Below are 26,964 nucleotides of genomic sequence, written 5' to 3'. Positions count from 1 at the left end.
ACTTTTTCATTGCATCTTAAAGGAACAGTTCACCAACAAATGTAAATTCTGTCATTATTTACTCAATCTTAAGTCATCCCAAAACCATGTGACTTTTTATTTGTTATTTGTAGAACACAAAAGGAGATAATTTATAGAATGTCGCAATCACTGATTTCCATGTGATAGAAGCGAAAAATTACTTATTTAGAGCTTAAAAATACTCAAGTGTCGTAAAAGTCGTTTTTTTTTATCCATTACATCACGTTGTATGATAAAAGGATCAAAATTAAATGTATTCACTCAAATCAACTATAGCGACACATCAGTAATATCAAACCTCATTGGCTCTGGAACCAATGAGGTTTGAGTTTATTGTCATGTAATTAAAAAAAAATGTATATAACCTATTTGTGTTCTGCAGAGGACAGTCAGTCATACCGGTTCGGAATGAGATGAGGGGGAGTGAGTAGATGATAGAATTAGAATTTTTGTATGAACTATTCATTTAAGATAAATTTAAAATGTCTAAATGGCTTGATTGGAGTGGAAGTTCATGCAAGTTTATTATTTTTCTTTTCTTATTGACTGTCTTCACTGGACTAGGATGACAAGGCAGAGTAACCTTGTGTATTTGGAGTTACTTCACTTTATTATCATTTGTTACTTTAATTGAGAGGACTGTTTAACCATTGCTCTTTGATGTGGTGTGTGAGTTCGTTTGTAAAGGACTGAATCATGCAAGTGCACGTTCATGCAAATTAGAGATGTGTGAGTTCCCGCAATATATTTTTTTAAAAGGGATAGTTCATTTAAAAATGTAAAATCTCATAATTGACTCAGTGTATGACTTTCTTTCTTCTGCTGTAGAAGAATACTTCAGCTCTGTAGGTCCAAAAATTGCAATGGAATGGTGGCCAGAATTTTTAAGGTCCGAAAAGCCTATAAAGACAGCATAAAAGTATCCACACGACTCCAGTGATTAAATCCATATCTTCAGAAACAATATGATCGGAGTCTGTGAGGAACAGATCAATATTGAAGTCCTTTTTACTTATAAATTATCCTCCCTGCCCAGTAGGTGGCAATATGCAAGAAAAATGCCAATCAACAAACATAAAAGAAGTGAAAGTGGAGATTTATACTAAAAAAAGACTTCAATATTGATCTGTTTCTCACCCACACCTATTGTAGCACTTCTGAAGATATATATTTAACCACTTGAGACTTATGGATTACTTTATTGCTGCCTTTTTATATGCTTTTTGGACACAATGCACTTGCATTGTATGGACTAAATATGGAGAAATTTTTGGGGGTAACTAATTTTCCTTTGTAACTTACGGTGGGGCTGTTGTTCTGGACATTAATTGCTTATTCATTTGTTAGAGGCTTTGTTTGTAAAAATGCACATTCCTTCATTAACTCCATGCTTTAAATGGATAATTCCGCACAAATGCGAATTCTGTCATAATTGTTCACCCTCCTGTTGTTCCAAACCTGTATGACTTTCTTTTAACATCTCATTTTGTGTTCCACAAAAAATAGAAAACCACACAGGTTTGGGTTAGTAAATGATGACATGACTTTCTTTTTTGGGTGAAATATTCTTCTGGTCACATAGTACATTAGTGGATTAACTGTTGTAATATTTTGTCCAGCTGTGTTTGCTGAGCATTAAGGGATTGTGCCATTGGCCTTTTATTATAATTTTATTTTTTCCACATTTCTACAAAATTTGATGGATTTAATTCTCTCATTCAGGGGGCGGGGTTCCATTTCTAGAAATGCACTACAATTGACCTCTGGAGTGGCTCATTCTACAATTTTCCATGTTGAGTGAAGGCTAGGCTAGTCTCCAATACTTTGTACGGACGCACACACGCACTGGCAATCCTTGACTGTGGTTGTCTCGTGCTTTGGGCGACTGCTGACTAATCAATGTGCAATTAAAACAAGAAATCAGATAACTCATTGTAAATAGATTCAACTGTACATATGAGGAGATGATAGAAGTGGCTCATGTTTTGCTCTAAGAAACAGATTGGACACCATTGCGTTTGTTCAAGCTGACCAGGTCAACAGAGATTAAAAAGGCTTTTGCATAACTCCCTTTTGAGACTGAAATCAATGTTGGACTTTTAGTCCCCTGGTCAGTGTAATGTCTGAGTGCTGAGGAAAAACAGACATCAGAATCCAAAGCAAGGCTATTTTCAATTCCCCATTTTTCTCATAAATATGCAGTATTCAAGTGGTCTTTGTACACGTTATGTTAGTGCTTTATAAAATTTTTTGCTCTTTGTTTGGCACTTTTAGTGCTTTTTGTTTGTTTTGTTATTTTGAGATTTGTTTATGTTTTGTACTTTTCTTTTTTGCTTTGTTTGCCCTTTTGCTTTTTGTTTTGTTTCGCTTTTATTTTTGATTATGTTTTGCCTTGTTCTTTTTTTGCTCTTTTTTTTCTGATGCATTTTTTTTCAATGAACTGGAATTTAAATTATAACTAATTGAATACAAAGTCATGAATATGAATTTACTCAAGTTGCTTGACAGTTGTTGGGAAACTATCTGTTGCTCAAAACGTATGCCAGACTACTCCCTTAAGCCTGGTTTAGACTTTCCCTCTGTGCTGGCCAGTTCTCCCCTTTCTAGAGTAGTCCCGGGAGGTTCTTCTGACTTTATAAACATTGAGCTCAGCGCACAGAGAGCCAATTCAGAGTAGGAATGTGAACCACCAAACTATGACCCAAACACATTTGGTGGATTTTATATATAGTAAAAGAGATGTCTGTATTGCAGGAAGTGTATATAGTATGTATAGTATTTAAACCTTGACAATTTGATTTCCTCTTTATTGGGCAAAGGGCAATAATTGACCATTTAACCATTGCATACTGTGGATGGTTAATGTATTGCTTCTTGGGTCTTGTCAACAGATAAAGTGCTCATGGTTTTTGCATAAATTTTGAGCCATTTTGTGTTCTCTCTGCTGTAGTGAATTAGTTTAAAATTCAGACTGAATTTGAATGTTGATACATTAATGTAACTTTATTTTAAATTTAGATAAACCATCACTTTTTCATAAATGTCTTGATTTTGAAACTGATATCTTAATTTAATCTCTTTTTCAGTCTTAAACTTGTCATATGTAAGCTAACTGTTTTCCCAAAATATACAAATATTAATAAATAGACACCAATCTTAGAAGGTCTGGTCCTAGAGACATCAGAGATCTTACGTTTCATAGTAGAAAGTTGTCAGGATGTTTGATGCATGAAAGGCTGGTCTGAAGAGCTGCCGTGTTGTGTTCAGAGTTGGAGAGTCTTCAACAGCAGAGAAGAAGAGGCTGCTTAGACTACAGAATTACCTCAGGTGATATGTTTTGCGTTATTGTCACAAGTGGTGGTGACTTTTGGGGTTTATGTGGCAATTTGAATTTCAGGAACAGTGCTTTGTCGGCAGGTGTGTGTAACTGTAACCGTAACAAATGTCCTGGTCTTTTGTTTAAAGCTCTTTTTTTTTTTCCACACAAACATCTCTATTCCTGGTCTGCTTCTACTCATAATCTATAAAGCTCTACATCACCTCTTTATAAGCAAGTACTTCCTTTGCACTCAAATGTCTTTGCTTAGTCATTGGTCTCCGTGATATGTCTGCACTTTTGCCAATGCTTGTGGGTGTCACTTTGAAGGAATTTGTATGTATGTGGGTGCGATAGAGTTGGGGACCTCTTCCCTCTCTGCTGTCGCTCCAGTTTTCACATTGAGGTGAGAAATCTTCACACAAATCTCAATGGCAAACACTTGCCCTCCTGCAGAACAGTAAGACCAGGGCAGCAAGAGAAACCACAATCATTTGAAGTTGATCAACTTCCACTTATACCTGCATTCAAAACAAAGAATTTGCAGCCCTTGGTTTGCTTGGTTCAAGTACCTCTGCAGCTGAAAGCTAGAGTTGCTTTGACTATATTGCAGGAAGGAAATGCTGACTGTCTCACTCTTTTGCTCTGCATACTAGCAACCATTTGCGTACTGTGTGAAATGTAGTTAGGGATGTGGTTCGCAACTCTATATCCTTTCTATCTTTGTATGTTTTCTTTCCTTGATCTTTGCACTGCCTTTTTGTCATAACAACCCCCTCTAACGACCTTGTGACCTTTAAATGTAGCTCACCCTCCAGCCTGCAGCTCCGTTTACATGGCCAGCAACAAGCAGCAACAAAGAGACAAAATGTAATTTTTATTTTTAAATTAGAACAGAGCGACATCTGGCAAAACTATCAACAGTGACAATAGGCGATAAGATGTTGGAATTGTGACAAAGTTGAGAAAAGTTTAACTTTCTGCAAATGACGAGATATTTGGTAGTGACTACCGATGGGACTATAAATATATTTTAAAATATAATAGAAACTAAATTAAAGAGATATTCACCCAAAAACAAAAATTCTCTCATTATATATTCACCCTCATGCCATCCCACATGTGTATGACTTTCTTTCTTCTGCTGAACTCAAACAAACATTTTTAGAAGACTATCTCAGCTCTGTAGGCTATTACAATGCAAGTGAATGCTGGCCAGAACTTTGAAAGTTCAAAAAGCATATAAAGGGACCATAAAAGTAATCCATATTAGAGGTCGACCGATACTGTTTTTTGCAGGCCGATGCCGATCTTTTGAAATCCGGGTCGGCCGATGGCCGATTAATGCAGCCTATTTATTTTGGCCGACGTGCTTGTTTTTAACCTCTTATTTGAACCTTTTATTTGAAAGATAAAATGTAACAAAAAATTACTTAAGATAGACAATTTCTCAACAAATACATTTATTGAACACTTGACCAATCTGCACTTGTACACTTAAATTAAAAATGTATAATGTAAAAACATATTGTATAAATAATGTATAACAAATATATTAAATAAACAAAGCAGGTGTTACGAACTGCTCCGAGACACGAAGGTTGAGATCCAAATGCAGCTTTAATTAAGGGGCAATCCAGACACGTAATCCAATATTCAGAGCATCCAACAGAAGCACAGGCATAACTAGGGATGGGTATCGTTAAGGTTTTAATGGTATTACTATCTTACCGATAGTGCTTATCGATCCGGTACTTCAACTATATTCTTAACGGTTCTTTTTATATATATATATATATATATATATATATATATATATATATATATATATATATATATATATAGTGTGTGTGTATATATGTATATTAAACAAAGATAAACATTATATAGGCACAGTGATGTAATTTCAGGAAGGTCTACTAACATTACTGTTCAGGTGTGGTCTAAAAAGAAATCTAATAAATTAATCAATTGTAAAATAACACTGCATAGTTTATCATAGATTTATTAATGCAGAAGTTATTCATTCAAGAGCTGTAAGTGATTTTCTCTTTGCCTTTTGTTGTTTGATTCGCAGTGGCTCAATCGTCACATGTTTAATAGACAGCTTCCCTTTTAAGACCGAGTTCAGATCTAATAGACTCCTGATGCAGCATATTTTCTCCCAACTATTTCCATAACTACGTCCATTTAAGACATAAACTGTGTTTAAGTGAATCTCCAAGCCGGTCGTTTTGAAATTTTTGTGTATATTTGATCGTTTAGATGCGCACATGAAACCCAAAGTAGCCTATACTTTGCTTGTCTCTTTGCGGTGTGTTTCAGAGCGCGCGCCGCCTTGGGAACGGTATCTCTTGCGCTCTTTTTATTATTAAACGTGTCCCTCAATTTAGCAACAGTAGCATTTTACAACAATCACCGATCGTGCTGATTCTGACGTTAAGTTTGAGTTTTAGGGAGAAATGTCAGTGCACCGCTGTGAAGGGAAGGAAATTGTGCTAGACAGAATGCGGCTTATGTATAAATATTATTTTTATAATCTTTGGAAGGCGAAATATAAAATAAAATCATACTAATATTACAGATCTAAACCAGGCTACGTTTGAATGTTTAGTTCTTTCACTCATTTAGCAGGGCTCTTGTTGTGCTCGCAGTGCGCAAGATCTCTCTCTCTCTCTCTCTCTCTCTCTCTCTCTCTCTCTCTGACTGCGAATAGCTAAATTGCATCACAGACAAGTGGTTTCATAGAATTATTATACATAGAAATGGCTGGCGAGATAAAATAACTTTCTCTTTATAGCAATAATACATGTATTTTCTTAATTTCTCCAGTACCGACAGCAGAACCGATAAGGTCAGAGCTTACCAAAGCCAGTCCTTCAATAGCCTATAGCGCGTTGGTATCTTTTGTATTACTTATTACTCTGCAATGAGTGACAACCCACTCAAATATAAGAACACACAAACAGAACAAATACAGTAATAGTCTCAGATTCACTGTCTGTAATTGCAAAATTCTTGCTTACTTACTGTGACATGATAGCCACCCTTTTCAGGGCTCCAGACTGCGACCAAATGGTCGATTTTGCGACCAAAATTTGAGTGTGTGCGACTGAATTTTACATCCTGTCGCACATGTGCGACCAGTAAATTTGTGAATTTTTTTTACAAGTTAAACTTGGAAGTTGCGCGTTAATGAATCCGGAATGTGATGAGTGTGAGAAGAATAGGGAATGGCCACTGTAACTGGCTAATGCGTGGAGGGGGAGGGTCTATAATCGACCGCGTAAACATCTGTGGGAGACAGACAAAATATCACAACCTTCTATGCGCATCTGAGCAATGAAGCGAACTATTGACTCGTTCTTCCGACCTGCGGCTAGTGTGCCAGTGCCACAGTCTGATGATGTGTCCGAGGTTTGTGTTATGAAAAGTCCCGAACCCACCATTTTCGGAAGAGTGGGTTCGAGATTTCAGCTGGCTGAAGTACTGTAAGGAGATCGAACTCCATGAACTGCGAGTACTGCAGTCGCTACCCCAAAAATGCGGGAAACACGAAGTTTGCCGACAGTGCAGGCACTTCGCAGTTTAAACGCAATGCTTTAGTTAAACATAGTCTCAGACTTAAGCACAGAGTATGCCGTGATATGTTCATAAATCTAAAAGCAACGCCACTGCCGGTTGCTTTTAGAAGACAAGAGGCTGTAAATCAGAGCGCAGATGAGGCAGAGATTATGTTGAAATTTAACACGGCCTACTTCGTTGCTAAGGAGGAACTACCCTTCACCAAATTCTAAAGCCAGCTCGACCTTCAAAGGAAGAATGGCTTAAAAATTAACTGAAACATACAATCGATCGATACAGCATACGCACAATTTGTTGGAGTAATTGCAGATACTCTGAAGGGGAAGACTTACACATTGATCAAAGATGCTCCGTGAACTTGTTACTAAGCACTTTTTCTGAATGTATCTATGGTATATTTTTTATATATATATTTGTACTGCCATGACAGCAATGGTGCTGTCGGTTTACCTTGTTGTTAAGCGCCTATAAAGTGCACAATAAAATGTGAATTTGAAACAGCACATTGTCATTTCTGCATCTAATATCAAAGTATCTATTAATAGTACAGTGGAAATTAGTAGAAATGTGAATATTTGGTTAGCATGTTGATTTACAGTGTGTGCCCCTAAATTTTCTGGTTGTGCCCCTAAAATTTTCAGTTGGGGGCCACTGTGCTCCTAGTGAAAAAAGTTAGTCTGGAGCCCTGCTTCTGCTGTGATAATGCAACTTCAACTACGCTATCAATATCCAAAGTAGCCGAATGTCATGTCGCGATTTTTCGCGAAGTTGGCAGTAACATATCAAAAGTTTTTAATTAAATATAAAGAAGTTATACAAATTTAATCCTTACTGTTTTCTCCAAGGAACTTAGCTCCTTCCTTAGGCACTGGATGAGGTCTGCTCACTCTGCTGGAAAATGACTCTAGGGGCAGCGTGTGTCGAACACGTGTTCCACAACAACACTAGGCTGCCCACAGATGCGCCTGCCTAATAATCGGCTTGATATACTTGGATATTGGCCGATGACGATTATGTTAAAAAATGCAAAAAATCGGCCGATTAATCGGCCGGCCGATTAATCGGTCGACCTCTAATCCATATGATTCTTGGGGTTGAATCCATATCTTCAGAATCGATATTAAAGGTGTGGGGACACAGAGCTGAGATATTCTTCTAAAAATATTTTTTTGTGTTCAGCAGAATAAAGAAAGTCATACACACAAGGGATGGCATGAGGGTGAATATATAATGACAGAATTTTCTTTTTTGGGTGAACTATAGTTTACAAAAATTAAATCTATAATAGCCTTGACCACTGGATCTCTGCCTCCCTTTTATATTCCAGCTCTTTCAAACTCAAACTCAATATTATCCCTTCTCAACCTTTAAGCAAACTTTGGCTTCAGGCTTTTCCTTCAACTACAAGGGTTCAAACTCCCTCTTTCCCTAGATAGCTTTCACGCGAGGCCCCAGTGGTGGAGTTAAGAAAGTCTCCCCTGATCTCTACCCAGAGCTTGAAGCAATATGTTTAGACAGCTCAAGCCCTCTTGCTATAAACCATTGGAGAGGAAAACTCTTGTCTTTTGTTTCACAGATAGTACTCCTCCAGACGTGGTAGAAATAGCAGCAGCTCATTAAAACTCCAAGTCTGTCACAGATATTCGTCAATGGGTTTGAAGTCAGCTTCTTCTGTTTAAATTGGCACTTGTCCTCATGGGTGTCACTAGAGTTTCAGAATGCCTAAGCATCTGCTTATCTTCAAACAAAGTCTAACTTGACAATGAGGTCTCTGTTGATCCACTGGGTTTAAAAGGTAGTCTAAATTCAACCTAATAACATCCAGTATTTTCAACGAGATTGAAAATGAAATTCAAGCCATTAGATCAAGAATCAGTAAATGTATCTACAGTAAAGGTCAAAGTGAAAGTTCACCTAGTGTATAATTTATCTCAGCAGAGTTATCTCACCCCCTCTGAGCACTTTAATGTCTGCTGGGTTCTCATATTTCAGGTAGTCAAACTACAATGCTAGATCATGGGTGGCTAATAATAACAAGGCAATACATTCTCGCATTCAGATGTGGTTAGAAGTAAATGGAAATCACATGTGATCACATTGTGCTCCTAGTGCAAACGCAATCCTTCCAAATGTGTTTGAACAACAGCAAAGTGCTACCTACTTTCACCTGTCAATCAACCGCTGGTCTAAAAACTTTTTTAAACTTAGCCAGTTACATGCAAAAAGGAAATAACCATCCGATCTGAAAATTTTAAAAAGCAAATACATGTACATGCACAGAAACTTCACAGAACTTTATCAGTGTGTCTGTTACCACTTTTAAAGGATTCAGCGACTTATTTGTTTGACTGATTCAAGCTGATAATGCATGTATTTGTTAGTGGTTTTTACCGATACATTAAAAAAACCAGCTCCGAAGAGTTATTCGCTAACGAAACATACAAAAATGGCGCTATTTTTTTGTATCTCATCACATTCATTTGTGACCACAAACTCCCAACAAAAACACATCTTAAAATGTGTTTCTGTATCATGTGGAACTGTAGATTCTGCATAGCGGTGCACAAAACATTGAGCATTGCAATCAGCAGGATCTGTGAAATAAGATATTGAGTACATGTCGCGCTTTTATCTTTTCATCATGCTGCTGCTGATTTTGGGCTTTGGTAAAAGGCCACGTTCTTATTTGGGGTCAATTGCTCATGTCACGGATGCACACAAACAAACAGCCAGAGCCTGACATTATGTTTTTATGTCTTTTAGAGTTGGAGTGGACCCTGATCAGGATCTTCAGTCTTGTGGGGACAGCTTCCAGGTTCTTCAGGGAGTAAGTCTCAATGTGATTTTGTCCTCTTGCCACTGAAGCTTTTGCTTTCACCATTTTAGAAGTGTTGATGGTAGAACAGACATTATATCAAACAAAAGTCAGTGGATCAATACCCAGGTATAGAAAGCAAAACTGTGCTCAAACTCTAGTCTTAAGTATTTTCCTTTGTGCCATGGACATTAATGATACCTCAAATCATGTGGCTTGTTGAAGAAAAGTATACTATTGCTTTTCTAAGTAATCTGACTTATGACTTTTGCCTGCCAGCAATGCTTCTAAATGACTGTAGAAGGCCTTTAAAAGCAGTTGCTTGTCTTTACACAAACAGCTCTGACAATTCATATCTGTTAGACAATACAGTGTGTCAGGACTTCTGCCAATGCTGTATTTGAAAGCTGTGGGCGTCTCTTTGAAGGAGTGTGTGTATACATGCAGAGAGAGGAGTTGCTTTTTATATATCACAAATTGTTACTCAATTTAGAATAGCAAAGCTAATTGAGAGTGGATGCCTTGGAAACTAATGACATGTCTCATCCTCCTGGTTTAAATTAGTTCCACAGTAGCACAATGACAATAATCTGATCACACAAGCTTAGATGTATATGATGTACATGGCATGCACAGCAAAATATCTGATCTTATTAATCTGTTGATTTTCTTTTTTGTCTGTCTCTATCATACACACACCTTCTAGTAATAGTGCAGTATTAACAGTAATGTTGCAAGCTTAGATTGGTTGAAGTATAATGTTACTGTGAGCTTGCATCTGATAGCATTAATTTTTAATCTCTTTAAATGCAATGTTAGAAGCTGCACTCATGAGATTACATGAGTTTGAATAAACGCACTGAGCATCTGGAGAACAGAGTGAGACTTCTTGAAGTTTCACAACATGAAATTCAGGTGGATGGATACAGAAATTGTTTTTATTATTAGTTTAGGTTGAGTAATTCTGTTCGTCCTTCTATCAATCCAAAATTTTATAAATGACCAAAACCCAAATCCAGGGATTTAGATTCACTTGTTCTCCTATTTTTTTTCTTCAGGATGGGAGCCAATCAGAAGGGCAAAGCAAGACCAAGCAGGAGAGTGCCTGGCTTTTCAGACTATGGTACACTTTTGACCACAAGTATCCTTTCAGGATGCCATTCAAAACAACAAACACACAGTGGCTTTGTCATTAAGAGCTCAAGCATGGGCAATAATTCTTCCCCAAATTCACCCTTTTCACAGCTCCACTCTATTCATCCGTGAGCTAGCCTTTGACATTACTTTGGTACAATGCAAATAGCAAGCAAAAAGCATGATTTAAAAATGCACAAAGAAATAGACGCATATTAACAAGACATGGTATTTTTACAGAAGGGGATCTGGATGAATATACATGTGGAGTGGGATTGAGGAAATGATGAATAATTCCAGTCTGACATAGAATAGCTGTTTTGATCAGTAATGGAGTTTCTGAAACATTAAAGGAGTAGTTTACCCAAAAATGAAAATTCTGCAATTTACTCACCATCATGCCTTTCCAAACACATATGATGTACGGTTTTCCATGGAACCCAAAACATGATGTTAGGCAGAAAGTCGGAAAGGATACAGGTTTGTAAGAACACGATAATGAGTGAATCGTGAAGTGAATTTTCATTTGCAAACCATTCCTTTAACTACCTCGAAAGTCCTGAACTGACAGACCCTGCTAATGCTTCTCTGACTCCAAAAAAAACCTACTTTCCCCAGCTCAGTTTGAGCTTTGCACCTCTGCAATACGAGCCCGTGGAAATGTCATTATGTTCATTCTTTATATGGAAAGTTAAATGAAATGACTGCAGTCCATTTTCACAGAGGAAGTGCAATCTGTGATTTCTTGAGATCACAGCAGGGCCCCTCAACTGCAATTAGTTTGTCTTGAGTGGTTTATTGTAGAAACCGTACCTTTTCAGTCTGCCAGTCTTGAGTGGTGTGTGGAACAGAATAACATAAAGCATGCGGTTACTGGAAATAATGCTCACAAGTGAAAGTACCGCACATACTTTCTTACACTCTTTTTAAAACACTTTCTTGCATAGCTGTGGCTACGATCTCCACATGTGGTGACTCACAGGTCCTCGAAGCATGTGGCAGAAGTTTATTAGGGTCTCAGCTTAAGTTTTGTGTGTTTGTGTATGTACAAGTGGGTTGTGTTACCTTTTTGTCGAAACAGGTATTTAGATCCTTTCCACAACCCCTTTGAGCATCAAGTTCAGTGTGTGTTTGTGTGTTTTGCAAAAGGCCAGTGCTATTGGGTTGGCAAGCAGCCTGTTGTTCATTCTCTTTGGGTACTGGACTATGCTGTTGGACATCCTACAGAGATATTTTTTCAGAGTGTATATCTGGCAACCTCTCTTTAACTCGACAGGGGGCATTCTGTTCTTTGGTCCCCCTTTCAAATCTATCACATTGTGTTCTTGGGTTCAAGCCATTAACACTATCGAGCCGCCTTCAATTTGATCCCCGTCTGTCAAAATAAGAAACTCTGCATTGCTGCCAAATGGGCACTTGCTTTCCTGCATGGTTCTGTGTGTGCTGGCCTCTCTGTCAAGGATTTAAGAGGATAATGATCTGTTTACTCCATGTTCATGAGGCTGAGAATCATATCGGTTCTTTCCGACACATTCGTTGCCATGCTTAATAAGGAAAATGAAACCTTAAGCACTTCTATTTCTGAATTGTTTGTATTGGTTTGTTTTTCTTAGCTCATGGTTGAACGTTGGTTGCAAAAGGTCATGCAGTTAATAATGATTTATGGCTGGTATAAATTTGTATAAAGGTTTAATTCTGTCATCATTTATTCACCCAAATGTATTTTAAAACCCAGAATCATCATATATTTTTCTTGCATGTTATTTTGTCTTGTTTTTGAAAATGTGGTATTCTTCTAAATGTATTCCATCATTGTAAAATGCTTCAAACAGAACTGAGAATACTATACTCTTGTTGGTAGCTGAAATGGTAAAACTTAACAATAATGTTCCAGGCCTCTTTAGCATGTGAGCGCTAATTCTAATTGCAATTTGCGTGCCAGCGCATGCGTGGGTGGGAGTTTTTGCGCTACTGTGGGTGTAGGCGCACAACAAACTATGGTTGTATTGAATGTAAAGAAGTGGCTAAAAGCGCAATTTGCTATTTTCCTAAGAATTTGGTCATTGAGCGAAGGCGTTTCATACCACCTCTTAACTGAAGTCTGAATTCAGTTCCTGCATTTGCATTTTGGAGATTTCACCAGCAGGTGTTACTAAAGTTCATGTCCAAATTCTGAAAGTACAGAACATCAAAAAAAAAAAAAAGTTATTCTAGAGGCCATGTTTTATTTTTTCAATTATTGTTATTATTTTTGTTATGTTTATATGTATTATTATTCTTGTATATTTACAATTGTATTTATGATTTAATTTTGACTAGTCATTTTCCACCAGTTGTCGTAAAGTGATTTTTAAGTCACTGCAAAAGGGGCCGGTGAAACAAGTTGGAGAGAGTACAAATTGAATTATATATTAGTTTCATTTGAAGTGTAATTTGAATTTTGAAATATTTTTGGTTGAATTTTTTCTTTTCAATAAATGAATTATTTTTCAATCGACCGGTAGATGTGAAATGCGTGCTGATACAATCACTGTTTATACTAGCCATGATTTGTGTGTCAGTAGATGACAATGATTAATAATAATTAATTTAAAGGGACATACATTCAAATTCTAACAAGAATCACATTTTCCATGCATATAAAAGAAGCGTGTCGCTGTCATAGAAATATGCCTGATATTCATCAAGGATGCAGTTAATGCACAGAAAAACTTCTAATTAATTCCATACAGTCCATTTACACTGCCAAATTCTAATAAATGTGCTGTCTTTGTTTAAATCATTGGTGCTTGTGAGAATGGACTATATAATAGGATGTAGGACGTTGAATAATCAAAGAAGAATCTCAGAATTAATTGGAAATTGGTCACACCTTTTGTGCGTTGCACACACCAAAACATTGCACTTATGACTTAAGGCATTGTCTTGCGCATAACGCTTGTGCTCTTAAAATAGGGCCCCCATTTGTTAACATTAGTTAAAAACATTTAGTTGACATGAGTTAACAGTGAACAATACTTTTACTGTTGTATATGTTAACATTAGTAAATCTACTATGAACTTACAAGTACTAGCAATGAACAATTTAATTTTTATTAACTAAGATTAACAAAAATTAAAAAATGCTGTAAAAATATATTGTTCATTTTTAGTTCATGATACCCAATACATTACCTAATGATAGTGAATGGAACCTTATTGTAAGGTGTTACCACTGAAATATGAATTTAATTAACACATATGGATTGGGGGTTAGGATTATGGTTCCGATAACACTTAATGATTCTGGTTCTTTAATGGTTCCATTATTGATACTTCTAGTACTTTTGAGCAATAAATATTTGGAAATAAATAAGAAGTGTCATTCTTATTGGATTTTCTGCCTGTTACCAAATATTTTGTGATCTGTATGTTTTGCAGTGTAGATACAACAGACTATGAAGAGTCATTACATCAGACCTGATGAAGAGTATTTTGTCACGGTGATCAGCCTGTATTTGCGGAAGAATGCAAGTTTGAGAAACTTTAACAAATCGAAAGTCATAGTCATTTGGTTTTGGTATTTTAATTTTTTTTTCTCTCAAAAGTGAAGCGGTTCCCAGCCCTAGTTGGTGCGTCTTTGACTTTGTGAATAATGTTTAAATTCTGTGGGGAAAAATGCTGAATTCTGTGTGACCAGGCACAAGATATCATAAGCTAGTCTGATTTACCTTTGTAAGCTGCCAATGTATGAAGAGGACTTAGTCTTGTGCATTTGTGTTGATGTCAAGGATTTGTGTCAGAAAATTCCAGTACCTGAATGATACAGTATAAAATAACTTAACTGTATTATATACTATATGAAAGTGAATTATGAATCCTCATATGGCAATACAGATTCATAAATTCCTGGCTCATTCATGTTGCTGTCTGTCATTGGCACTTGAGCTGATGAGATCATAATTAGACAACCCTCTCTATTCTCCTTAACCTAAGCACAGTTACTTGAAGCCTATCCTAACCCACAGCGGCCCTCCTCTGACCTCCACCCTGCCGGCCTGCTGTGGTCCGCTGGCTCGCTGTTTGACTAGCCCCCAGGTCTATGAGGTAAGCACACACATTACTGCTTTCATTGTCAATAAATGTATTTAAATACATTTGAAATTTCAGCTTTGACAAAAAGGGGGGTGGTGATTATTATAAATACAGATTTCTCTTGTGTCTTCATACTAATGGTTGACCATTGAATTTAATAATGGCAAATTATATAGACACAACATTGTTGAAATAAACTTTTTATTTAACTCATTTTACACAAAATATTAAGGAACTAACACATGGGGTTGCCAACACTTCTGTTAAAGGAATAGTTCACCCATTTTGTAATAATTTACTCATCCTCAAGTCGCAGAAGAGGGTAGAAATATGCTACATGTACTTGAGTAACTTTTTGGAAATAAATTACTTTTGAGTATGTTTCATGGTGGGTATTTTTGACTAAATGTCTGATTTTTAAAAAAAAAACAATTTTACTTTATACTGATACAATGGGTAGTGTTCCTGTCATTACATTACTGGTTTTAATTTAATAAGTGTTAGTGATTTTTGAACGGGTCACTTGCGATCAGCATTACCGTAGCAAGCAGGCAAAACAAACATGTCTTCACTACATAAAATCCCTTCAATTTACACCAAGACAAGGGTCAAAATTGCAGCTCCAACTTAAAAAAAAAAAACATGTTAAGGTAAGTTTTGTGTCATGGTGATACTAATTAATTTTCAACTTGAATCTGTAACTGTGGGCTCTAATGACCGCAGTTCCTAAGTTTTGTCTTATGGACAACAAGCTTCCAAACACAGACAAAAAAGTGCAATTTACCCGTAGTGTAAAGAACTAATTATCTAAATTCTTTCGACACTGAAAATTATGGAACTGTAAAAGGTTGTGAAATAACAACAGAAGGCATGAATGAAGCATTATCTTGCTTCAGTGTATAATTAAACATATAGTACTTGGGACTGTGTGACATTTTTCACCGTAATAATTACTAGAAAGTGGTTTCCAAACTTCTAACTGACCGTTTCGTCCAAATCTGAGATGCATCCTTAGTGATAGTTCAGCCTTTAATATTATATCATAATTTTCCCGCCCTCATGTTCTTATGTTCTTCCAACCCTGTAAACCTTTCTGTATTCTGATTGAACCCAAAAGATGTTAGACAGAATGTTAGGGACTGACAGCCTCCGTCACCATTACCTTTCAAAATATGGAAGGGGGGAAAAAACATGCAGTGAAAGTAAATGATGATTAAGTTTAGCATTCTGTCTAACATCTCCTTTATAGGAATAATTTTTCCAAAATTGAAAATTCTCACATCATTTAATCACCTTCATGCCATCCCAGATGTGTATGACTTTCTTCTGCAGAACACAAATTAAGATTTTTAGAAGAATATCTCAGCTCTGTTAATTTATACTAGAATGCAATTGAATGGGTACCAAAACTTTGTAGCTCAGAAAACTTATAAAGGAATTCAAATGACACTGGTTCAATCTATGTCTTCAGAAGAGATCTGATAAGTGTGGGTGAGAAACAGATCAATATTTCAATCCTTTTTTACTAATAAATCTCCACTTTCACATTCTTGTGTTATTGGTGATTCAATTATTTGTGCATATCATTGTGTATATCAAAAATAAAATAAAAAGGACATTATATATTATAAAGTTATAAATATATATTTATCTGTTTCTCACGCATAATATTGCTTCTGAGAATCACTGGAGTCGTATGAAATACTTTTATGCTGCCTCTGTGTGCTTTTTGGAGCTTAAGTTCTGGTCACCATTCACTTGCATTGTATGAAACAACAGAGCTGAGATATTCTTCTAAAAATCTTCATTTGTGTTCTGCAGAAGAAAGTCATACACATCTGGGATGGCATTAGGGTGAGAAAATGAGAGCACTTAATTTTTTTGGTGAACTATCCCTTTAATTTGATGCATGGAAGAAATAAGTCATATGGGTTTGGAAACAAAATGGTGGTGAATGATGACAATTTCCATTATTAACAATAATATCAAAGTATTATTATTATTAATCATTCTGTAATGCATGTTAAATGTGTATGATGTACTGGAATATAGGAGAGTAAACATCCATTACGTTATATGTGAAAGTAACTATTTACTAGATTATTCTTTTTATTGGACTGTCTTAATCGAATAATTTATAACATTATTACTTCTACTTGAGTAATTATTATTTATAAGTAGTTTTACTTTAGTAAAGTTTTTGGCTACTCTACCCACCTCTGTCAAGTCGTTCCAAATACATATGACTTAATTACTTCCGATGAACACTAAAGGTGAAATTTTGACAAATGTACTGGTCGTTCTTGTCCATGCAATTAAAATCAATAGGAACTTGAACTCAAGTTTTCAAAACCATCATAAATGTTTTCTGAAGTCACTTAATACATTTTGTGAGAAATTATTATTGACTATATCTGCACTCTTCCTTGGCACCTTCAATATAGACGTAACGAGGCCCAATTCATGAACAAATCCGTCATGAAAAATTTCTAATCACCCATATGTTGGCCGATTCATCAGCCTGGCCAACATACTCTCACCGACCACTTTATTAGGTACATCTGTGCACCTACTCATTCATGTGATTATCTTATCCAATCATGTGGCAGCAGTGCAATGCATAATGTCAGGCAGATACAGGTCAGGAACTTCAGATAATGTTCACATTAACAATCAGAATGGGGAAAATGGGATCTCAGTGATTTCGAGCGTGGGATGATTGTTGGTGCTAGATGGGCTGGTTTGAGTATTTCTGTAACTGCTGATCTCCTGGAATTTGACTTTCTGTCAGCTCAAACCAGTCTGGCCATTCTCCATTGACCGCTCTCATCAACAAGGCATTTCCGCCTGTAGAACTGTCCCTCAATGGATGTTTTTTTGTTTTTGGCACCATTTTGAGTAAATCCCAGGTGATCAGCAGTTGAAGAAACTCAAACTGGCCCATCTGGCACCTAAAATCATTCCACGGTGGACATCACTGAATCACATTTTTCCCCCATTCTGATGGTTGATGTGAACATTAACTGAAGCTCCTGACCCATATCTGCATGTTTTTATGCACTGCTGCCACACGATTAAGTGATTAGATAATCACATTAATAAGTAGGTGTAGTGTACCTAATAAAGTGGTCAGTGTGAGTCTGCTTTTTTAGAATGAGTCTCTCAACAGCAGTTTCTCAACAGCAGTTTGGTTTCCATAGTTTTCTTTCTAATGTTATTGTGGCCCTTTAAATTCCTGTTTGAAAAGGGGAGTAGAGAAAGTCAGATGCACAAAAGCACTAGGGCTTTTAGACTGGACGCAGAGCAAAGGAAGACAGACTCTGTGTACGCTTGGTCACAAATACCCTTTCATTGATGGCACTCTGATAATCCTGAGCCTGAGAAGCATTCTGTTCCAATATCTCAAGCATGGAGAACACTGCTATTCACAACGGTCAGTGCCCCATTTATTTCTGCAAATTCCCCTATTCATCACAATGCTCATACTGTAGCTGGGCCTGATTGGCTGAGCATACAAGCACCTTACAGTCCTTCATTGTGTTGTTGGGCCACAATGAGCTAAATGTCCTGAAGGGCTGCTTGATCGCCCACCTCTCTCCCCCTAACACTGTTATCCCTTTCATAATGGCAGCGAAATGGTATGAATGTCAGCAAAGAGCAATTGTTATCTGTTTTCAGACCAATGATAAACATCGTTATACCTCAGGACATGAGTCATGATGTTTGTGTCGTGTACATCCTCTTGAACTGGATCAGTCTCTCGAAATGCCCCACTGTTTGTGTGTGTCTCTGTATCTTTTTCTATGGCTCTTTCCTTGTCTCGATTTGTGTTCTCTCTTTAGCAGTCTTGGCACTCTTAAAAGCTGCCATGTACACTGGTGGCCAAAAGTTTGGAATAATGTACAGATTTTGTTGTTTTGGAAGGAATTGGTACTTTAATTCTCAATTGAAGTGGCATGCAACAGATCACAAAGTATTATAAGGACATTACAGATGTAAAAAACAGCACCATCATTATTTGAAAAAAGTCCATTTTGATCCAATCTAGACTGGCATGTCTTAGGGTCAATATTAGGTCAAAAATGGCAATAAAGAAACTGCTTTCTCTAGAAACATATCAGTCAATCATTGTTTTGAGTAATGACGACTATGCAATGCTTGAAATTGCCAAAAAACTGAAGATTTCATACAAAGGTAAACACTGCAGTCTTCAAAGACAAAGGACAACTGGCTCTAACAAGGACAGAAAGAGATGTACAACTAAACAAGAGGATATGTTTGAGATTCAGACGCCTCACATGTCCTCAGCTGACAGCTTCATTGAATTCTACCCGCTAAACACCAGTTTCATGTACAACAGTAAAGAGAAGACTCAGGGGTGCAGGCCTTATGGAAAGAATTGCAAAGAAAAAGCCACTTTTGAAACAGAAAAACAAAAAGGTTAGAGTGGGCAAAGAAACACAGACATTGGACAACAGATAATTTGAAAAGAGTGTTATGGATCTTTACCCCATTGAGATTTTGTGGGACCAGCTAGACTGTCACATCTATGGCAAGTGCTACAGGAAGCATGGGGGGAAATGTCACCTGGCTAACTGGACAAACTGACAGCTAGAATGCCAATGATCTGCAAAGCTGTCACTGATGCACGTGGAGGATATTTTTTGATGAGAACTCTTTGAAGTAGTTTAAGAAGTTTTGAAAAAAAAATCAAATTGTAGGAGTAATTTTTCATGTTATTAATGTCCTGACTATACATTGTGATCAGTTGAATGCTACTTTGGTGAATAAAAGTACCAATTTCTTTCCATAAGAGCAAAATCTGTTCATTATTCCATTATTCCACTTTTGGCCGCCAGTGTATATCGTGAATGTAATTGAAAATTAACTATCACTTTATCAAGTCTTTGTTCTATGCTGTTCCTCCACTCATTTCACACATTTCAACTCTCGCTTTGTTTCACTGTCGTGTCTAGGTTAAAAAAAAAAATCTTTCCCATGTTCACTTTCTTGATCTGTTTATTAGTTTGTTTAGCTCTTTAAATATTTATTTCTTAATTTGCTTCTTTTGTGGTGTTCTTAATTTTGCGGTTTGTTTTTTATTTTTCTGTTTTGCAAGTTGAGCCTTTGTTAATCTGTTAGAAATGTATTAAACAGCCATTTTTCACAATATCCTTTTTGTCTAACTTTTTGGTTTTCTGTTCCTTATACAACTATAGGGCATGTAAATTTGAGGTGCAGAAGTTCTCGTTTATATTGGTTAGTTTATGAAGGATAAGGGATTATGTGAAGTCACTCCCACCATTATCACAAAAATAAACCTTGACACAATGCTTGCACAGATTTATACAAAATTAGTTGTCTAACTTTTCATCAATTACACAATTTAGTAGGTATTATACAAAACTATTTGTCCACAGAATGTCCGAACCAAGAGTTCTAGAGAGCCATGTAATAAGAGATTAGAAAGACTTAAATCATTATTACTGTCCGCATACGTTTTTGTCTAAAAGCTGAAGTATGTAATTTCTGTGACATTAACGCAACCAAACATAATTGCAAAAATGTTGCTTTCTGAATACACCCTTGCATGCAGTCGTTCAGACATTAAGATAGTCCCCCCAACTCACGGCATTGGTTGAGTAATGTTGTTGAAGTGGGTTTAAGCGTGTTGCTCAAAACAAACACTAGCATTTTTATAATGCCAAAGATATGCAGTGTTCACAATTTGTTTTTAAATTAACCTGTGAATGGCTTACTAATAGTTGTCTCTGCATACTAAGTTGGGAAAGAAGTATTTTAACACTGAAAAGTTACATTCTTTAGCTTTAAAGGAATATTCCGGGTTCAGTTCAAGTTAAACTCAATCGACAGCATTTGTGGCAAAATGCTGATTACCACAAAAATGTATTTCTGCTTGTCCTACCTTATATTTAACTCCGATTATTGCTGATTTTACACTGAGGCTATATGTGAAGCTGACTGTTGTGTAACAGAGTTTAGTTTGTTTGATCTGTTGGCACAATGTGTAATCTCCACTGCGGTCTGGTGTATTTGTGCTTCACTGATAATTGAAGATGTGTGAATAATAGAAGATTGAAACATCACACAATGACCTCTTGGCTCAATACAAAGAATACATATTTCAAAGCTGCATGTTTTTATTATTGCTGGTACATTTTAACATTTGGAATATTATATAATATTTTTGCTATTTGTGATTTATTTATAATAATCAAAAGCCCTCACATGCACGTTACCTACCCTTTGAGATTATTCAACAATGCTTCTTTTTTGTATCATAAAACAATTAACAGAATATGGGTTTGGAATGACAAACTGCTGAGTAAATGACCATTTTCATATTTGGGTAAATTATTCCTTTAAACTGTGGGAGGCTTCTGATGTGTTTCAACATGTTTTTTCCATGTGTGTCATGTGTGAACTGACTGTTATGTGAATTTGTTGTTTTACCATATTTGAGTATTACGCAAAGGTAAGTTTATGTGTGAAATGCTTTTTCTCTTGTGTAAGAACATCTAAGTGTAGCTTCACTTTTTACCCTGTCTTCTTGTGACCCCACAGTGTCCCTCATGAACCTTTGTGCTGAGACTGAACAGTGTGTATATGTGTGTGTGTGTGTGTGTGTGTGTGTGTGTGCACGATCTAAGCATCCCACCCTCCTCCCTTCATGTCCGATTTGTCACTATTCTCTGCAGAACCACGAGCCGCTGCAAGACAATGACTCGGACCTCATCCTGAATGAAGGAGACCTGTCGCTTCCATATGGTATCACGGCCAATGGCGCGTCCTCTTCCTCCGGACCCGAGGGCTCGGCCTGGAGCTGGGGAATTAACAGCAAACGCAGCGACAGCACATCGGAGGACGCTCTGGAGAGAGAACTGGACACACGTGAACATGAGCTCTTGAGCCGTGGCACTCGTCTTGTTTTCCCCATCGAGGACCTTGCTTGATTCCTAACTTTCACACATAGCTCATTAAAGACCTCAATCTTTAAACCACACCACCCTTTGCTCCATACCTCCACTCTTCTCGCACATATCTCCATCTAACCACATGGACCCCTCAAAAGATCTCATACATGCGGGTGGAAAATGTGAATGGACCAAGATGGAGAGGAGGAGGGTTTCAAGCTCTTGGACGAAGAGCTTTTCATTCTCATCTGTTGAGGTGATGTTAGATATTCTGGGGCAGTCTGATCATCTCCAGACAAAAGGACTTGAGACTTTTAATCAGTGACTTACTGGAAAGAAACGGCTTTCCTGTTTTGACTGAATATTGAAAGATTTGGGCATATATTGACTTGACTTGCTTTTTGGTAATGATTGAAGCTGAACGGTCGCTGTGTGTTTCTCTGCTTCCCTTCACATTCACATGCCACATTGACGTTCATTCTTTGTTATCTGTTGTCAATGCTGCTACAAAATCGAATACATCGAAGAAGCTGGAAATATGACTGATAAACACAGTCACTCTTCTAAAATATAAAGATTGAACCGGCACACCAGTACTACATCAGACCTCGCTCAATCATTTGCATTTAAATGATTGTTTTTCCCATCAGGCAAATGAGTGAATGCTGATAGTGTTTATAAATGCACTAGGCAGGACATGAAAGCCTACAAACACAATAGCAACATTGTTCGACATGAGTGCATGCCTCATCTCATAACTGCCTACTCAAATCATGTAAATCTTTTTTTACAAAGATCGAGTTTCAGTTCAACATTTTTCCTGCGACATTTTGGTTGTGCGAATGCTTCTTGCTTTAAAAGGTCAAGTGGAAGCTCCGCTGCACCCCTGACATCAAATTGGAATTGTCTCCTGGCTAGTCATTGTAAATATGAATCTGTAGATTTTTTTTTTTTTTTACAGCGGTATACAACCAGAGTGTATGACCCATGCACTTTAGATGCAGTCCTTACATGCATGTATTGCAAGTGGAAGGAGTGTTACTTATTCTATTAGCTTACCTTTACATCCACAGAGCTGGAAGTGGTAGGATTTTGCAGTTGTCAAAAAGACCCCATGTCTGCATCAAATGTGTGTTTGGGGTTCCCTTCACACCTCCACACAATGTATAATTATGTTCATTAAGGTGGATCTTTGCATTGTGTATGAGTTGCAACTATACGACTACGCAATCGTGGAATGTGGAATCCATGGTATGAGATTGTAGTATTTGGTTCGAGTCCTCCTCAGTCAAGTCCGAGTATTTTTCACCCAATTTGGAATGCCCAATTCGCAATGGGTTTTTAAGTCCTCGTGGTCACATAGTGACTCGCCTCAATCCGAGTGGGGGAGAATGAATCCCAGCTGCCTCCGCGTCTGAGACCGTCAACCCGCACAGCTTGAGCGCGTTGCCACAGAGACACAGCACGTGTGGAGTCTTCACGCCATCCACCGCGGCATCCACGTGTTGCAATCTCTATGGGGGCTTTCACACTTGGTTCGATTGCCTGTTCCGAACCAGAGTTCGATTGCTCCCCCCTCCCCCCGATGGACTGTGTTCACATTATATATTTGTATCCGAACCGCGGTACGCTTGCGTCATCAAGCTGCAGCTGGTGCGTAATCGTGTTGCTTGATAACTGCGAAATGAAAAGGCGTCAAAATTCAATGAATAGACTTGCTCGGTTCACATTTGTTCTTTTTTTTAACCTTTTGGTTTTGTTTTCAACATCAAGATACAGAAACACACTTGCGTCTGTCTGCCGCAAAAATACTGAAATCGTTCAAAAGACAGCGGGCTGTCCGCCGAAGACAATTTTTGCGAAGGCAAGCAGAAATCATCTCTCTGCTTGCAGTGCGTGATGCGTCAATCCCGCTTTTCGTCAAGGTAAGTGTATATACACACGCACGCACGCACGCATCGAAAGTAAACTCTTTCCGCTCATTTTGAAAGTGACGCGTGTGAGACTGACGACCACATTATACGTCATCAATAGCGGTTCACTTCTGCGGTTTGGTTCGATTGCGTTCATATCAGCAGCGAACCGTACTGGAGTTCACATGAACCGTACCCCAGACCACCTTTTTAAGCGGACCCGAGTACGGTTCGCGGGTGCGCACCCGAGTTCGGAAGACAGCGTTCACATCATCCAAACGAAATGAACTCTGACGTCATTCGAACCGGGGTGCGCACCAAAAGTGCTAGTGTGAAAGCCCCCTATGGCTAATGACTGTTTGTGTAATAATTGTTCATGAGTCCCTACTTTGCCCTGAGCTGTAAAGCTGCCCACATTTCTTAACAAAAATACTGTACATTCTTTGGTTTCCCAGCATCTTCTGAACATTTGAGTTCTTCCCAACAAGTGCTAAATTATATAGACATCCTGCTTTTGACACTTAGGACAATTTGATGGATACATACACAACTATTACAAAAGGTGCCAACATTCATTGATGCTCAAGAAGGCAACACAAGAACCAAGGGGATGCAAACTTTTAAATGGGATGATTTGTGTAAATTACAGTACATTTTTTGTAATGTAGCTCTTGAAGGGAATTACTACATAAAATATGTAATCTTTTATCTCTTTTGCATACATTCTGAAATGGTTGGGGGTATGCAAACTTCTGCAATATATAGTTTGTGAAATTTTATATTTTATCAAATTGTTTGTTTTCACCATTTAACCACATTTTAGTTTTTTTTTTATTTTCATATTCCACATAGCCTGCCCTATTCTATCCATATGATGTCATATTGCATGTGTAATTATGAGAAGACAGGTACACATTTTAACATAACGTTGGAACCTAAAATTCAAAATGCAATCCCCACATCTCAACATTTAAAGGAATGTTCCAGGTTCAATACAAGTTAAGCTCAGTCAACAGCATTTTTGGCATAATATTGATTATCACAATAAACTCTTTTTCTTACCCCTTTTCGTTAAAGCAAAAATCTGTTACAGTGAAGCACTTACTTTGGAAGTGAATGGAGATTCACTTGAATTGGGCCAATTTCAAAGAAATGTGAACCTTATAATTTTATAAAAGCTTGCATTAATTCTTATGTTAAATCTCATGTGTTATTTGAGCTGTACATTTGTTTAAATAGTCATTTTTACGTCGTTTTAGGGTTTGTTGACATTACGTCATCATGGCAATGAAGTTGTAAAATTGGATATACATTTACACAGAAAAGGTTAGCAAGTGATTTTATCAACCTAAAATCATGTTTCATGCATATCCTTTGTCTTGTGGCTATACTTTTGAAAAAGTGCATATTTTAATGTTCACAAATTGGCCCCCATTCACTTCCATTTTAAGCGCCTCACTGGACCCCAGAACTTTGCTCTTTTTAAAGAAAAGGAGGGACGAATCAATTTATTTTTGTGGTAATTAATATTATGCCACAAATGCTGTCGATTGAGCTTAACTTGTATTGGATTCCTTTAAGTGTTTGTACTATGTATAAGTGCAGTGTATCTGTCTGAAGGTGACACTTGTCTGATTTACCTCCGTGCTCGTGGGGAAAATGAACTCCGAAAACTCCCCGCTTACATTTTCACTTGTTGTGCGAAGACATGGATCTGCTTTCAGCTCGTTGCAAACAAATTTTTTCATTATTTTGGGCGTTTGCGCTGACTGACAGGATGATATAGAGCGCATGATGTCACTTTCATGTATCGTCAAATAAACGTGCGACGCAACAAAATTAATTTTCTTCTCAGTTAATTCATCAAGGACCAGTTTAAGCTGACAAAACTGCGTGGACCACAAGAGACTACAGATGCCTACATGCGTGGCTACATTACGCCTAAAAAGACTTAATAGCCCAATATTAATAATATTTTTCATATTTTTTTTTTGTAAACTGTGAGAGACATGATGTGGGTGACTTGACTTAATGAAGTTCTTAACCATGACGAAACCTCGATGCGAGCACAGTCTTGACTGCACAAACAGCGTGTGCGATTTGACCAGTTGTCAGGTCCCGTGCAAAACTGCCGTGTAGTGTCCAGTACATTGAATACATACCTGTCTTTGTGTTCGTCATGCCAGTCACCTCGGTAATTGATGTTATACAGTAGTCTCTGCAGTAACATTCAAGTGTATTGGTTGACTGAGTGTGCCACTCTGCATGTGTGTTTGCCCCACACGGGTGCTACCAGGGTCGTAGCTAGTGGGGTGAAAGGTGGTAACGATTCTAGGTGCCCAGGGGGCCCCACAACAAATTCTGTATTTTTTTTAATAGGAAAAGGGCTCTCGCTACGATTACCTCGCTACGGCCCTGGGTGCTACTACAACTACTTGCAGACAGAGTGTCCATTAATTTCTGTTTCATTATTTTGATTTATTTCTTTTGTTCATTGCGTCACAAATCAAATGCCTTGGACTCAGAAAGAAATCCCGAATCACAAAGGCTCGAGTCAAAATGCATCAGTCTGCGACAAGTCCAAGTCCTTTGTAATTGGACTCGTGACTCGACTCCGAACTCGAGTACCCCAACTCTATGAGATTGACAGAAGGCAGTGGGCCATTTCTCAGTCTTTACAGTAAATGGATGGCTCCATTCCATTTACAGCCAATGTGCACTCCTACCATTCTAAGCAAATTATATTTCCACTGCGTCTAGAGAAGGATTATCTCCTGAATAATGAATGCGAGTCTAAAGTGCAAGTGCTTTTTCAAATTAATGAATAACTTTACCCCTTATCTGTTCTGGTAAAAGTGTGAAAAGTAATCCTTCATTCTGATATATCCAACTTTACAATAAACTAACCTTGCGCTCTCTCTGTGAAATAACTGGGATAATATTACAGCTGCCTCCAATATTGTCTGCTCGCGTCTGGCTGCCGTTCGCTTTTAACAGGGCATGATTACACAACTTCAAAAGAATTGAGTTTCACACCTCAGAATATTTGTTTACGATTTGGTTTCCAAGCGGGAATGAAAATGGAGATTTGCACTATTTAAATGGGGTTTCCGCTAGCAGATGACCAGAGTAATTTTGTGACAATAGCAGGGATAGTTCATCCAAATATTA

General features: G+C 37.5%; 1 protein-coding gene across 2 annotated transcripts in view; it reads left to right on the top strand.

Moving 5' to 3' along the window:
* The window catches only part of LOC127646966 (sodium/hydrogen exchanger 7-like), a 52,402-nt gene extending 28,836 nt beyond the window's left edge, over positions 1-23,566 (top strand). Inside the window, exons 13-17 of one of the 2 annotated variants that reach the window (XM_052130968.1) lie at positions 3,289-3,348; positions 9,686-9,749; positions 10,796-10,878; positions 14,852-14,957; positions 21,665-23,566. In XM_052130968.1, coding sequence (XP_051986928.1) covers positions 3,289-3,348; positions 9,686-9,749; positions 10,796-10,878; positions 14,852-14,957; positions 21,665-21,919 — 568 coding nt within the window. In that variant the 3' untranslated portion in view covers positions 21,920-23,566. The remainder of the gene's footprint in view (positions 1-3,288; positions 3,349-9,685; positions 9,750-10,795; positions 10,879-14,851; positions 14,958-21,664) is intronic. The other variant, XM_052130970.1, reaches the window with a different exon arrangement.
* The last annotated feature ends 3,398 nt before the right edge of the window (positions 23,567-26,964 follow it).

This window comes from Xyrauchen texanus, chromosome 7 (assembly GCF_025860055.1).
Source record: "Xyrauchen texanus isolate HMW12.3.18 chromosome 7, RBS_HiC_50CHRs, whole genome shotgun sequence".
NCBI lineage: Eukaryota > Metazoa > Chordata > Actinopteri > Cypriniformes > Catostomidae > Xyrauchen > Xyrauchen texanus.
The sequence above is the reverse complement of the archived record's forward strand: the minus strand, read 5'-3'. Positions and strand labels throughout refer to the sequence as shown.